General features: G+C 39.7%; 1 protein-coding gene across 1 annotated transcript in view; it reads left to right on the plus strand.

The window, feature by feature from the left end:
* LOC133640382 (anoctamin-1-like) overlaps nucleotides 1–16,757 on the plus strand; it is a 195,273-nt gene that overhangs the window by 46,533 nt on the left and 131,983 nt on the right. Inside the window, exons 7-8 of the mRNA XM_062033774.1 lie at nucleotides 6,214–6,268; nucleotides 7,047–7,098. Coding sequence (XP_061889758.1) covers nucleotides 6,214–6,268; nucleotides 7,047–7,098 — 107 coding nt within the window. The remainder of the gene's footprint in view (nucleotides 1–6,213; nucleotides 6,269–7,046; nucleotides 7,099–16,757) is intronic.

Raw genomic sequence — 16,757 nt, forward strand, 5'->3', positions numbered from 1 at the left:
TGCTTCATTTGGAGGGTGTAGTGGTAGTGGGTGAGGGGGTTTATTGAGATTGGGCCGTAGCCTATTCTGGTCTAACTCCTATCTTACTTACCTCTTAAAGAGAGTGCGTGAAGCGCAATATGGAGGTATTTGGGCTTCAAAACTAACATTAAAGGTGACGCTTTAAACAGGGAGGTGGCGCGCTGCAAGTGTTGCTTTAAAACATGCCTCGCCCAATGTGGCTATTAGTATTACCACCTTTGCTTGAAACTTAGGTAAACATTTAAATAATAGTCATTCAGATCTGCACAAGGAGTTATAAAGAGTGACAGGTAATAATGTAGTTGTTACACCTTTCCAGCTGTTCTTCTCCCATGCAGACCGTAGTCGAGGAGCACAGGGCAGACGTTCCCACCAGGGTCGATGTTTTCGTCAGGGGTAACACCCTTTAATTTCCCTGGCAATGGGTCTGCTAAGCTCCGCTTTCAGGTCGGACTGACAAGGCCGCCAAGTCGTGATAATCGCTATATTATTTGTTTTGCAGCACACGATCTGACCAATTCAACTCTACTGCGCAATGCACACTCTCTCTCTCCCTTTACTCGCCCACTCACTCACTGACATCAGCCAACACATTGCCATTCTCGCAAACACACATACTGTACGCTACTCTCATGAGTTAACCAGCTCCCCTGTTATGGAATCCAAAAGAATAATGACAAAATAACAGCAATTCTACTGGTTAATAAAAAGGGTGTGTGGAAGGCAATATGGAGGTATTTTGGGCTTCAGAACTGTTAATAAAGATGACGCTTTAAACATGGAAGTGCTGCGCTGCTTTAAAACACGCCTCGCCAAATACAGCATTTACACCGTTGCTTCAAATTTAAGTAAACATTTAAATAACAAACATTCAGACCAGCACAAGGAGTTTAAAGTGTGGCAGGTAATATAGTTAACAGCTTCCCCCGTGCACATAAACAGTAGATACGAGACACGCATGCAGTTGGTTGGCTTGTTGAAAATTATTAGAGCAGTCAAATAATGAGGATAAAGTGAATTGACTGAATTTCGTAACAAATTCCCATTTTTTCATTTGTGTTTTATCTTTAACAATGTGTGTTTTACATGCTACTTGTCTTATCTGTTTATTTTTAGCCTTGTTTTCAATGTTTAATAATTATTATATTTGTCTTAAAGCACAGGTCAAAATTGGCAACCACAATTCATGAAGCATTTAATACAATGTCAATAAAGCTTTCTATTCTATTCTAACCTAATTCTAGATTATGGGAGGCTTTATCTAATATGTAAAATAATTGTAATTTGTTATTTGAGTGCAATAGGAAAAGCCCATGTGTTTAATGCTCATTTTAATTCTAATATTGTTCTTTGGGTGCAATAAGAAACATATGTTTAATCATAAGTTTTATTACAAATGTCCTGTTAAAATGAAGCCAATAATTCAATTTTTTGTGTCATCCTTTATTTTGAAAAGTTTCAAAAAGCTTTGAAATACGTAACGATATACATTTTGGTACCAAAATATTGGTGTCGGTACAACCTTAGGTGGGACGTATGTGCAAACGTAACTATGTGGCCGCTTACAGTAACGTAGCAAGTGGTGTCTCAATACTTAATGAAGATTACTTAGACTTAGACTTAGACTTAGACAAACTTTAATGATCCACAAGGGAAATTGTTCAACACAGTAGCTCAGTTACAATGATGGAAAGTGTAAGGATGGAAAGGACAATGCAGGTATAAATAGACTAAAAAAGCTATAAAAAAATCTAACATATATACGAATATATACATAATATGTGTACAGAATAATTTATATACAGATATATTATATTATGTCTATAACATATATACAATATATACCAATGACCATGTACAATATTACAGTATATACAGTATATATAACAGCAGCAGCATAAAATAGAGAGTAGGTCCAGCAGGAAATAGAAGATAGACATTATAAACAAAGAGAAGTAGCTAACATGTCAGGTGTCAGATAATAGGCAGATGTCATCTATTGCTGTATGGCGAGTGATTATACAGCTGGATGGAGTACGGAATGAAGGAGTTCTTGAATCGCACAGTGCGGGAAGGAAGTTGAAGGAGCCTGTTGGAGTATGAGCTCCGCTGTCCCTTAATTGTAATTACAAAGCTCTACCTCCTTTTTACTTAATTTCGAGTGTGTAGTGGTAGTGGGTGAGGGCTAGTGGTAGTGAGTGAGGGCACTGGTAGTGAGTGATGGGGCGGTATTGGGATTGGGCCAAAGTGTTCATTTAGCTGCTGTGCAACAATTTTTTTTCTAGGATTTTCAAGATTGGCTGGTAGTTTACCATGAGGTCGGAATCGAGTTTAGGTCTTTTGAGCAAAGGATGAATAACCGCTGTTTTGAATGCTAGGGGAGCAGTACCAGAGGATAGTGATAAGTTAATAATATTTAGTACTGATGGTCCTAATATTACGAACAGCTTCTTGATAAGTTTTTCAGGTAGTAAAAACTTATCAGCTGAAAACATCCCAGTTCTTGCATGGCCAGCATACTCACCTGACGTGTCACCCATTGAGCATGTTTGCGATGCTGTGAATCTGCATATAAGACAACGTGTTCCAGTTCCTGCCAATATCCAGCAACTTGGCACGCCCATTTGGGGCGGCGTAGTTCATTTGGTCGAGCAGCCGTGCCAGCAACATGAGGGTTCCAGGTTCGATTCCTGCTTCTGCCATCCTAGTTACAGCTGCTGTGTCCTCGGGCAAGACACCTGCTCCCAGTGCCACTTACACTGGTAGCTTAAAAAATTAGATAATGGGTTTCACTATGTAAAGCGCTGTGTGTCTATTGAGAAAATTGCTTTATGAATGTAGTTCACTTCACACTTCATTGAAGAGGACTGGACCAACATTCCACAAGCCACAATCAACAAACTGATCAACCTTATGCGAAGGAGATGTGTTGCACTGCGTGAGGCAAATGGTACTCACACTGACTGCTTTTCTGACCCCCGCAGACGCCAATAAAGCAAAACTGCACATTTCAGTGGCCTTTTTTTTGTTGGCAGCCCAAGGCACACCTGTGCAATAATCATGCTGTTTAATCAGCATCTTGATAAGCCACACCTGTGAAGTGGGACTGATTATCTTGGAAAAGAAGTAGTTACTAATACAGATTTAGACCGATTTGTGAACCATATTTGAGAGGAATAGGTAGTTTGTGATTAGAATAAAAGTTTTAGATCTTTGAGTTCAACTCATGAAAAATGGGAGCACAAACACAAGTGTTGGGTTTATATTTTTATACAGTATGAGTGGCAAATTGTTGTAAACTTTTGACTACAAGTTTAGTCACTTCTCGGTGACATTCGTTGTTACTGGATGAGGGGTACACTATCCTGTCGCAGTGAAGGCTAGCGGCAGACGTGAACCGGAGCCTTTCCTGCATATGTCAGAATATGTCTGCTTATGATCATCTGAATGGGAAAGCATTAATTTCAATTTAACAGGTAATAGCACTGACATTATCGGCGGTATTAGTATCTGTTGTATTTATGTCAGATGACTGCTGCTGTCTGGGTTGAGCTCGGCACGTTTCAAAACCGTGACATTAATTGCATGCTGTATGTTCGAATGTGTCAGCATATTGCTCGTATGTCCTCCTCTTGATGAAATAGCAACCTTGGAATTATTAAAAGTAGCGCTGTTGCTGTCTTTTTTCGTAAAATGTCAGCAAGCTTCAGTGTGCTTTTTCCGCCCATGTACCGCCATGTTGCTGATGTCACTAAGCACGTTCGTAATGACGTCATCCCCACCTGGAAGAACCGTTAAGAGAAACGCTAGACAAACTAGCAAGCAATTCCAAGGAATCGATACACTGGGAACTGGTTCTGAACAAGAACCGGTTTTCGAATCCCATCCCTAGTCGACTGTATCAAATGCTTTTGACAGGTCAATAAAAAAGCTGCACGCTAAATAGAGCTGCACAACTTTGATAGATAGCAGTGGAGCACCTGTGAGGGAAGAGTGGATCGACAGGCGGGTCAGTGCAGCGTCTGCATTGATGTATCTACTTGTATACCTGTATTGGTCTGTCATGGTGAAGAAGGAGCTGAGCCGGGAGGAAAAGCTCTCAATTTATCAGTCGATCTACATTCCGATCCTCACCTGTGGTTATGAACTTTGGATTGTGACCAAAAATACAAGATACAAGCGCCCAAAATGAGTTTCCTCCATCCGGTGGCAGGGCTCTCCCTTAGAAATAGGGAGGAGGGAGGAGTTTAGAGTAAAGTTGCTGCTCCTCCACATCAAGAGGAGCAAGATGAGGTAGTTGGGGCATCTGGTCTGGAAGACCCAGGACACGTTGGAGAGACTATGTCTCCCAACTGCCCGGGGAATGCCTCGGAATCTCTCAGGAAGAGCTGGACAAAGTGCCTGGGGTGAGGGAAGTCTGGGCTTCTCTGCTTAGGCTGCTGGCCCTGTGACCCAACCTCGAAAATGTGAGTACTGCCAAACTGCAAACTGCGTAAGGGCCTGATTTAACCAAGGTTTGCGCATATTGAAACACATGCAAACTTGATAGCACATGCAAAGGTGAGGCGTAACGCAAATGGTAGAGCAGCCGTGCCAGCAACATCAGGGTTCTAGGTTTGAATCCAACTGTTGTGTCCTTGGGAAAGAGACTTCATCCTTGCTCCTTATTGGTCGAGGTTAGCGGCTTGCATGGCCGCTTACGCCGTCAGTGTGTAAGTGTGTGAATGCGTGAATGTGACATATAATGTAAAGGCCTTTGGGTATCATTCCAGGTATAGTAAAGCACTATATAAATACAGACCATTTACTATTTTGAGTTTTTTTTAACACGTGTGGAAAGATACAAACACACACGGCTGTGAGAAAAAAATTGATCGCCCTGCAAAGACAGATGATGTACAGACGAGAACCCTCTGTCCTCAGTGTGTGTGTGTGTGTGTGTGTCAACATATTTGGACTGACAGAAATAAAAAATATTAGAAGTATCGTCTATTCAGCAATTTCATTTTATAATTTTATAGATGCTGAATGACTTAAGGGGCTGATTAAAACAAATTAATTTGATGCGCTTTGGTATCTGTTATTAGCGGGTTTTTTAAAAAAAGTTGTTATTTTTTTAATTTAGGAAATATATTACTATAATATACCTCAAACTTAAAAATATGTCATTTTGATGTGTTTGAATCATTGCAGACACAGGAATTTGCTGGTGATATGATCCTCAGTCTCGCGCACAGATTTAAGTGTCAGTATGCATATGTTTCTAATGTCTTGATTGCAATTCAGAAACATGTTAAAGATTATAGATGTGTGCTGCTGGCGCAACACATCGCACACAGGTAGGAGCATGACATCATGAATGTGCGGAAAATTATCAAGTGCCTCAGTGGTAAAAGCCCCGTATATATGCAAAGTCGTCATTCACAATTGAAGTTAAAAAGTGGCTTTGGAGCCAAGTAACCATGGACTGCAGATGGAAATGAGCTATTTAGCTATAATCTGGTACAGAACATATCTGTCTTTGAGTTTAATGTTTCCGTGCAATTGAAGTTAAAAATTGGCTTTGGAGCAATCAAAGCTGCTCACACGGTCACTAAGGTGGGCTCTATGTTTGACACATCAACTTAATGTGTATTATATTTATCCATGAGAGCATTTTTGTTGTAAATTGTGAGGTGTGTCTGTTAAAATCATGGTTGTTTTTACAAATGATGACAGATGTGAACAAAAGCATGTATTGTCTTTGTATGATGATGTAAATGAGGTGTGGTTGTATTGTATATTAAGTATGTGTCCATGAAAGGGCATTTTATGACTTTTCTTAATTTGATTACCGGTACATGCTATAGTATGATTTTATTGTCATAATTTTATTGCATGATTTTTGTATCCCTTTAATTTAGGTAACCATGGACTGCAGATGGAAATGAGCTATTTAGCTATAATCTGGTACAGAACATATCTGTCTTTGAGTTTAATGTTTCCGTGCATTGTCCCTTCAAATAAAGACTAAACTAAAATATGGCGGTCTGCATTAATTTTCAACTGCACACACAGTGTTAGTAGATCACACGCAACACACCCACTCATTGTACACACTATTTTGTTTTTTGCACATGCTGTCGAGCGCGTGTTATTTGGATCTTAGTAAATTAGGCACTGAGTGTTTTGTGTTTTGTTTTTCATTACCAGATTTGATCTGTCAGACAGAGACAAGTTTTTTGACAGCAAGACCAGGAGCACATTGGTAAGTATTACTTCATGCAATCAATTTTTGGGGTTGATATTTAAGGTGATCACAAACATCTTACTAATTCAGTGATCAATAACATCAATATATATTTACTGTATGTTTACAATGTGTCTTCTAGATCAGTGATTCTCAAACTGTCGTATGTGTACCACTAGTGGTACGCCAAAGAATCACTTGATTAAAGTACAGTGTTTTACTTTCCTATATTCAAACTCAGTGTTACTGTTCTTAACTGTGTGTAATGTTACAGTTACCAACAATATTACATATACTTGTTAACTAAAAACTCTGCCTTGTTTTTAATGAACATTTAAGCCTATTACACTACTGTATTTTAATGTTGGTCATTATGGTGGTATTTTTCTGAGGTGGTTTTTGGTGAAAAAACATTTGGGAACCACTGTTCTAGATGAATGTGCCAGTCTAACTAGAAACTGTTTGAATCAGTAAGTTTATAGTAGTATAACACATTGCGATACATATGGCCTTTTCTGCCCCCCAAATTCTGGTTTTACAGCAACAAAGTGGACTGTAGCAACATGTGTGCAGAATATGCATATATACTGCATAATATATTTACAACAGCGGGCAATGAGCATGACTTCAGACGTACTGTAATACTTTTCAAATGACACCTGTACATCTTCTCTACTTGGTATTTTTTCTATATTCCAAATGTACTTCTACTATTTTAATGTCTTTTGTACAATACAATCACATGAGAAATATTTATTAATATCATTGTGACTTTAGATGTTTGCTATGTTTTCAGGCATATGAAGTGCTCAAAAGGACAAGATGCACAAAGGCGACATACTCAATGGGTAAGAAGTCTCTAGATGACTTTTAGCATGATCAAATAGTGTGAGTGCACTGGTTCGCACAATATAATTATTTCGAATGACTCAAAATAAGACACAGTCAAGGAAAGTCAAAATTAAAAAATCTGAATTTAAAAAATATATCACCAATACAAAAAAGCATTGTCATCCACACCTATGTTCAATGTATAGTCTCCAATTACCAATTATTCTAGACATTGGGGTCTGGCAAGAACCCAGAGTACCCCCCCAGACACGGGATGAACATGCATCCCCGTGCCCCAACAGAGATTCACAGCCTGAACCTCCAGACTGAAGGGCAGACATACAAATCACTAGAGCCTCGGCCAACATGCAGCCTCAGTCGCAGGGTACTCGCCTGAAATGTGCTGTCCCCTATAGTGTAAAGCTTACGTTGGTGAAGTGACAGAAGTTCTTTTTTTTTTAAACATGTGTTTATTGATTTTCAGACACATACAAAAGACAGGAGTTATCAAAAATGCATCAAATGCTGTTCCACCCCCCCACACACACAAATTAAATACATAAATAAATACAAATAATAATAATAAATAAATAAAGTAAAAAGAAACCAAAGACAGATATTCACATAAAACCACAAACAACTGCATTCCTGATATGCCTTAGAGCACAGGTGTCAAACTCAAGGCCCGGGGGCCAGATGTGGCCCACCACTTCATTTTATTTGGCCCTCAAAAGCCTGGAAATAATATTTATCAATAAAGTACTGTAACTTTTCTTACTAAATGCATTCTTTCTTTCTATTTTTGGAGAAAAAAATAAAAAGAAGTACTCCATGTAATCGTAAATTATGTTAACTTAAATATTGTGTAATTATGCAAAAATATATTATCAAACATTTAAACCATTTTTTAAATAAATACTAATGATAATGATTTCTAAGCAAGTTATCCATCAAAATTGTGCAATGTAAAAGTAGCAATAGATTCCATAGTAAAATTGTGAAATTTACTGTGGTTTTTACAGCATTTTTCTCTAAGTTTTTAATTAACTGTGGTGCTGTTTTGGCATTTACAGTAATCCATCCATCTATCCATCCATCCATTTTCTACCGCTTATTCCCTTCGGGGTCGCTGGAGCCTATCTCAGCTACAATCGGGCGGAAGGTGGGGTACACCCTGGACAAGTTGCCACCTCATCACAGAGCCAACACAGATAGACAGACAACATTCACACTCACATTCACACACTAGGCCCAATTTAGTGTTGCCAATCAACCTATCCCCAGGTGCATGTCTTTGGAACAGTAATACACCGAAAAATCTACTGTTGTTGATTTGCAGTAAAAAAAACAACAAACAAACTGGCAGCTCAGGTGCCAAAATTTTACTGTAAAATTGCAGGTTTTTTTATTTACAGTAAAAAAACTAATGTGAATTTGACAGTAACATTCTGGCAACTGAGCTACCTTTTATTACCATAAAAACAGCAGTACTGTTTTTTCATTTACAGTAAATTACAATACATTTTGAGATGAAATTATTGCAACTCAACATATTTTAGTTTAAAAAAAAATCTACCAATAAAATGCATAAACAATTTAGTAATAATAGTATTCACTGTTAAAATCGTCCCTCTGGGGCCAAACATGACTGCGATGTGGCCCTCAGTGAAACTGTGACACCTCTGCCTTAGAGAGATTTAGCAACTAACAAGCAGACAAAAGGCTCATCTACCACCCAAATTTCAATTGTATTTCAATCAGGGTTAATTTGGAGATCAATTTCACCAACATATCACAGAAAGACTACCCATAGTTCTTGAAACTTTGCAGAGCAACCATTTGATGTCAGCCTAATCTTCTTCAGTTTGATAAAATAATGAACATCTTTAACCCAGCGGGTGTGGCTAGGAGGTGCTGTTGCCTCCCAATTTAACACAATAAGTCTTCTAGTCAACAAAGTAGTGAATGCTAAAATATTATTTTTGGATTTGTTAAGGGTAGATGACTGAGGTGCCACCCCAAATAGTTCACTTAGAGAATTTGGTTCAATCCTTTTGCCAGTGACCACTGACAAAGTGTTAAACAATTTTGCCAATAGCTGTTCAGGGATGGGCAAAGCCAAAACATATGTATTAAGTTAGCTGGAGCCGGTTTACACTGATCACATAACACAGATATGCCATCATATATCTTCGCTAATTGAATCGTGGTATAACAAGTATGATGCATTAGCTTGCATTGAATAAGGCTCATGAACTCGACTCAAGATCTCTGTCCAGCTACACCCAGAAAGACTTATACCCAAATCCTGCTCCCAAAGTTGGTAAATCTGGAAAACCTAGGGAAAGCATTACGAACAAAACTGCAGATATCTAAAAAAGTGTTGTTTAGGGAGTGAAAATGTATTACTTGCAGAAAAGAGGAAAAAGTGTTGGTAATGTATAAATCTTCAATGTTGTTGATCCCCAGACTTGACCAACTTAAAAGAGTGGGAGGGAAAGCATGATTAGCAGTGATAGGTGCCAGACTAAAAATAGTCTGTAAACCAAAATAGCACTTAAACTGAACCCACATACTAAATGAGGTTCTTATGATTAAAATGTTCACAAAAAGTAGAGGTAGAAGTGTGGATGGGAGAGTGAACGAGAGCCCTAAGATTGAGTTAGCCTTCATAATCAGCCATAACAGAGGGGGATCAAATGCAACCAATATTTAAGAATTCTAATGTTAGTGTCCCAATAGTAAAACCTTAAGTCTGGTTGTGCCAATCCTCCAGATGATTTGGGTCTTTGCAAATATTGTTCACATATCCTGTGAGTCTATTTATTTCAAATGAAGTCTAAAATCTGAAAGAAGGACTGCGGGAGAAAAAGTGGTATACACTGGAACAGATAGGAAAATTGCGGAAGTACATTCATTTTAACAGAGTTGATACATGCCACTGTAGCTAGGTAAAAACCAGTGATCAGTGGCCTTGTGGTTATAGTGTCCGCCCTGAGACTCAAAGACTATAACAATGGGTCCCATTGCCTTCCTACTTGGCACACAGCATCAAGGGTTGGAATTAGGGGTTAAATCACCTAATGATTCCCGTGCGTGGCCACCGCTGCTGCTCACTGCTCCCCTCCCCTCCCAGGGGGTGAACATGCGGATGGGTCAAATGCAGAGGATAGTTTCACCACACCTAGTGTGTGTGTGACTCTCGTGGGGACTTCAACTTTAACTTAACTTTAAAATCTCCCTTGATTTTGTACAACAATGGAACAAAGCTGGTTTTGTAAAGCTCTGCAAGCATATGTGTGACCTTGTATGTGAAACTATGTGAGGCATTTTTAAAGGGAAAATTAGGCAGAGGACATTTCCTAACAGCTGAATTTATAGGAAATATTTCACTTTTACCCAAGTTCAATTTGTAACCAGACACACGTCCAAAAGCTTGGAGAGTACTCAAGGCAGCCGGGATCGAGACGGAGATGTCCGAGACAAATAGAAGGAAGTCATCTGCATAGAGAGAGACTTTCACCTGCACATTTCATGTAACAAGCGGATTGGCTTAAAGTGGTATTGACAGAGGCTCAATAACAAGAGCAAAAAGCAATAAGCTGAGAGGACAGCCCTGCTGCATAGAACAATAGAGGCAAAAGTATTGGGATTGAATATTATTTGTCCTGACCAGGGCTACTGGGGATGAATAAAGAAGCTTAACCCACAAAATAAAACTATTACGGAAGCCGAATCTCTCCAGGGCATAACATAGATAGTTCCACTCCACCTTGTCAAAAGCCTTTTTCGCATTCAGTGATATCACAGCCTCTTGGAGGTTGAAAGCAGGCACACTGTACAATATATTGAAAATATGTTAAAGATTAGAAAAGGAGTGCATATTTCGGATGAACCCTGTTTGAGCTGCATTAATAATAGAAGGAAGAATAGTGTCAAGACGTAAAACTAGCAGTTTAGACAATATTTTAAAATCCACATTCAACAGGCTAATATGATGATACAAAGAGGGATCTTTGTCGTTTTTCAAGAGGAGAGAAACTGACGCTTGCTTAAGCATTTGTGGGAGGTGGCCAGATTTAAATGATACATTGTACATATCCAATAACAAAGGGGCAAGCTTATGCAAAAACTTATTTTTTAAATCCGGAAGAGTAACCATCCGGTCCCGGAGATTTACTGTTTTGTAGTGATAATGCTGCAACATTCAGTTCTGCAGCAGTGACTGGTCTCTCCAGTTCAATTGCAGCGGACTGATGAACTGAGGGGATGTTCAGATTAATTAAAAGAGTCATCCAGCTCAGGGTAAAACGTTGAGCAGACAAATACAGAGTACATTTACATCAATAATATAATTTGCCTGAGTGGCTAGACAGTAACTTTTTTTTTTTTAATATATTTTTGATTTTTTACAATTGATTAAGAATTGTTACAATATATATAAGAATCGCGATTAATTCGAAAATCTAATCTTTTTGACACCCCTAAATTCCATAAAACATTTGGCGTTATCCGATATAACAGTTGCATTTTATTAGTATGTAGTTATAGATGAAAGTAATTTGTTTGTCAACTAAAAAGTAATCAATACGGGTAAAGGTCTGATGGACGTGAGAAAAAAAAAATATTGCCTTTTAATAGGATTCATAAAGCTCCAGACATCTGAAAGAGAAAATTCTCCAATAAAGACTGGATAACCTTAGCTGATCTTGATGGTGGAAAAGTTTTGGGTGATGAGCAATCAAGCTGGGGATCAAAGCAACAGTTAAAGTCTCCTCCTAATATTAAATAGTACATTGACAAATCACAGAGTTTTAGAAAAGGGGGTTTGTAAAAGGTGTCATCATCACAGTTGGGGGCATAAACTTTTACTGGAGTGTTTGAAATCTGACCAGTGACGATAACATACCTCCCATTGGTATCAGAAATGTTGTTCGAGAGTACAAAAGGAAGAGATTTATGCAGCAGAATAGCAGCACCCCTCAATTTACTCAAACATGAAAAATTAAAGATCTGTCCTACCCATCTTCGTCTCAACTTCAAGTGGTCAGCAGGTTTAACATGAGTCTCCTGTAGAAAGATGACATAAGCACCCATATGGCGAAGATGGTGTAGCATATTACTTCACTTTATATGATTACAAAGTCTGTTACAGTTAAAACAATGCCACACCCACCGGATGTCGTTGTTAGATTAGGTAATGTCATGATGCCATCAACAAATATACAGAACACAATAATGCGAAACTGTGGCAAAACTCGAAAATAATAAATACAATTAAATAATAATGAATTAAAAAAATAAAATAAACTAAACTGAACCCCCGCCCCCAACCCAAAATTCCTGTAGAAGCAATCCTCTGAACTGTGTCCATCCTCTCGCCTCAAGAGAAAAACCTTCACTCTACTACTCTAAGCAGCTGTAAAAAAAAACAAGCTGCACAGTGGGCGTTGGAAATGTGGCATGTCGTTAACAAATGATGTGCACTAAGGTCAATGTTCAAACAAAAAAAAGAAAGAAAGAAAAATGGCCATATAGTTACAGCTTACTATCAGCAAAGAGCTCTTATATACACACTCGAATAGTAGTTATTTTGACAAAATGAACGATGAGTAACCATAGCAACAACACTGTCTGAGTGAGGCAGAACAAGATCAATAAGCAAGGCAAGACTTTTACAAACTCAAATAGTAGTTATGTTAACAAAAACAAGCCCAGAGCAAACCCAGTAGCAACACTCTCTGAGTAAGGAAGAACAAGTTTAACAAGTATCCAGATATAATCTTACGCTCCTGGGATTTGCAGTCCTTAAAGGCCTACTGAAATGATTGTTTTTTATTTAAACGGGAATAGCAGATCCATTCTATGTGTCATACTTGATCATTTCGCGATATTGCCATATTTTTGCTGAAAGGATTTAGTAGAGAAAATCGACGATAAAGTTTGCAACTTTTGCTCGCTGATAAAAAAAAGCCTTGCCTGTACCGGAAGTAGCGTGACGTCACAGGAGCTAGTATTCCTCACAATTCCCCATTGTTTACAATGGAGCGAGAGAGATTCGAACCGAGAAAGTGATGATTACCCCATTAATTTGAGCGAGGATGAAAGATTCGTAGATGAGGAATGTTACAGTGAACGACTTGAGAGGCAGTGATGGACGTATCTTTTTTCGCTCTGACCGTAACTTAGGTACAAGCTGGCTCATTGGATTCCACACTCTCCTTTTTATATTGTGGATCACGGATTTGTATTTTAAACCACCTCGGATACTATATCCTCTTGAAAATGAGAGTCGAGAACGCGAAATGGACATTCAGTGCCTTTTATCTCCACGACAATACATCGGCGAAATGCTTTAGCTACGAGCTAACGTGATAGCATCGTGCTTTAACTGCATATAGAAACAAAAAAAATAAACCTCTGACTGGAAGGATAGATAGAAAATCAACAATACTATTAAACCATGGACATGTAAATACACGGTTAATGCTTTCCAGGCTGGCGAAGGTTAACAATGCTGTGCTAACGACGCCATTGAAGCTAACTTAGCAACCAGACCTCACAGAACTATGTACTCTCTCCTTTTTCTATTGTGAATCACGGATTTGTATTTTAAACCACCTCGGATACTATATCCTCTTGAAAATGAGAGTCGAGCACGCGAAATGGACATTTAAAGTGACTTTTATCTCCAAGACAATACATCGGTGACACACTTAGCTACTGAGCTAGCGCGATAGCATCGTTCTCAAATGAAGATAGAAACAAAATAAATAAACCTCTGACTGGAAGGATAGATAGAAAATCAACAATACTATTAAACCGTGGACATGTAAATACACGGTTAATGATTTCCAGGCTGGCGAAGGTTAACAATGCTGTGCTAACGACGCCATTGAAGCTAACTTAGCAACCAGACCTAACAGAACTATGTACTCTCTCCTTTTTCTATTGTGAATCACGGATTTGTATTTTAAACCACCTCGGATACTATATCCTCTTGAAAATGAGAGTCGAGCACGCGAAATGGACATTTAAAGTGACTTATCTCCAAGACAATACATCGGTGACACACTTAGCTACTGAGCTAGCGCGTAGCATCGTTCTCAAATGAAGATAGAAACCCATCAACAGCCGATCAACGGCACGACGAAGGACTTCATCCGTGGGTTTGGCGGCAAGCATCGGCTCGGCGTAGTAAGTAGTCCTTGTTGTGTTGCTGTAAGTATTGTAATGCCCCGCAGTGGAGAAGGAGTCACACAGACGAGGAAGCGCTGCTCAATCGCTTTATTAAAAAGCGGTAACTGGTTGTAGTTCAAAAAGTAACGCACACACATACACGAGCTGCTGTTAGCCAAAACTCACGCTCACACACACAAGTTCTCCGCCAACTCACTCGCGCATGCGCGTTCCCCAAACCCTTAAAGACAGTACACTATTGCAAATATCACAGATATTATAGTATTGTACTCAGCCGCTAAGACACCGATCGATCCCACCTACAACGTTTTTCTTTGCAGTCTCCATTGTTCATTAAACAAATTGCAAAAGATTCACCAACACAGATGTCCAGAATAATGTGGAATTTTGTCGAAGAAAACAAGAGGCTTTTCTATCGGGTCCGATGGGGTCCAACCACTTCCGTTGCTTTTGTGACGTCACGCGCATAAATCATATCCAAAGGAGTTTTTCAACCGGAAGTGTGGCGGGAATTTTAAAATTGCACTTTATAAGTTAACCCGGCCGTATTGGCATGTGTTGCAATGTTAAGATTTCATCATTGATATATAAACTATCAGACTACGTGGTTGGTAGTAGTGGGTTTCAGTAGGCCTTTAAGTCCTTGACAGCACCGATCAGCAAACATGTTAGTGTGCCTCTTAGACTGAGTCCGGTGCAACTCCTATTTTGATATTTTTTTCCACAAAGTCTGCTGCCTGTATTGGGTCCTCAAATCTGTAAATCTGGCCGTTGGATTAAATGATCCGCCACATTGCCGGGAAGAGAAGTCCAAACTTCACGTTGGTAGCTTTTTCTTTACTGAAGCAAAGGCAGTTTGTTTCCGAGCTACGGCCGGAGTAAAGTCGGGAAAAATCTAAATCCTCTTGCCCATATAGGTTAGCAAAGAAGCCCCCCTCCCCACCCGTCTTAGAATCTTGTTCCGGACTTGAAATAAATGTACTTGTAAAACAAGTGGCCGAGGAGGTTCGCCATCTTTAGGCCAATAAAACATAAAAAAAGCTCACATTTCCACAGAGCCCCCGCTAAGTAGGGCCTTCACCATCCATGCCCAACCAGAAGTTCTTTAAGGTAGTCTGGTACATTTCCATAAAGGCATTTGTGTGTGAGCAGCAAAGTTTGTTTGTATTCAGTCCTAACAGAGGGACTCGAGGGTTAATGTAATGTTGTTATATTTTGTATTCTTGTCAGATGCTGTTTTGAATGTAGTGGAGCTTTTTAAGGCCCCTTATATATTCAGAGCTTTATTTGTCCATTCTTAACATGTACAAGACACATAAGAACTGAAATTACATTTTCGGCACAATCCCGCTAAGAGCAGACATACGTTACAGGGAGACAAGACGGGACCGCCAACGGATCAGCCACTTAGGCGCTCCTTAAAAAGGTGGGAAAAAGGTGACATTGGGGAAGGGGGGAAGTTAAAAAAAATATCAGTCTGAGGCTGGACCCTCAGGAATGGTCCAGACTGAGTCCGAGGAAAAAAACCTCACATAGCATGGCACACATAAACATGGTACATGTAATCACAACAACTCGCAACAGAGTCATCCAACAGGACTTTGGAGGCCGGCAGCTGCTGTTGAGCGCTGCTCAGCCCCCACAACCCCGGAGGAATTAAGCAGTGGTGAAGGCGTTGATTTGGGGAGGGGTGTGTGCGTGCATGTAAGCCCAATTAACTTGGGTGAGATGTTGGAATTGTCTTTATGGGCCGAGGCCGGCCCCAAGAGTTCAAGAGTTCAAGAGTCCGACCCAGGTGCTTTTGAAAAAAGGGAAAGGTCAAAAGCGTCCATCTTTGAGGAGTCCTCAGGGGAGTGTTTTCAAACAGCCTGTTCCTCAAGGCCATTCGAGGGAGTCAAATCGTAGATTAAGATGTTGTTTTTTCTTCGAGCAGTCAAAACAATGACATTCCTGCTCTGTATGCTGGCTCTGACAATTCCAATTTATTCTTTCTCTAACTTCATCAAGATGGAATCTACCTTGCGATTCAAATCAGCAATCGCTCCAGTCTGTGATCCCACAGCACGACCCAATCCTTCCATTGCGTTGAACAGCCTGTTGGCCCCTTGAGTGGCTGCCATCGTCTTCCGAATTTGACGATACACCAGAGCAATGCCCAGCCCAATCAGCAAATGCCCTGCGATCACAGCTCCAAATAGGTAGATGTCTTCCACGTCCTCGATGGAAAGGACTGAGAGGCACATGATTCTCCAAGTATTCCAGGAATCTCTCACGTACCCCGCAGCAATGGTTCCATCAGGGCAGCCAGGCTCCCCCGAACCTCTTTTCCTTGTCGAAAAGACTGTGTCAATTGCGTCGAGAGTCCAGTTGATCAAATTCATTTTGATGTTTAGATTTGAGGACAGCTCAAGAAAAGAGGCTTCAAAAAGTTCGGACAAGACAAGGACACAAGAAAGCAAGCGGGAAGGAGGAGGAG

Source organism: Entelurus aequoreus, linkage group LG02 (assembly GCF_033978785.1).
Source record: "Entelurus aequoreus isolate RoL-2023_Sb linkage group LG02, RoL_Eaeq_v1.1, whole genome shotgun sequence".
NCBI classification, from domain to species: Eukaryota; Metazoa; Chordata; class Actinopteri; order Syngnathiformes; family Syngnathidae; genus Entelurus; species Entelurus aequoreus.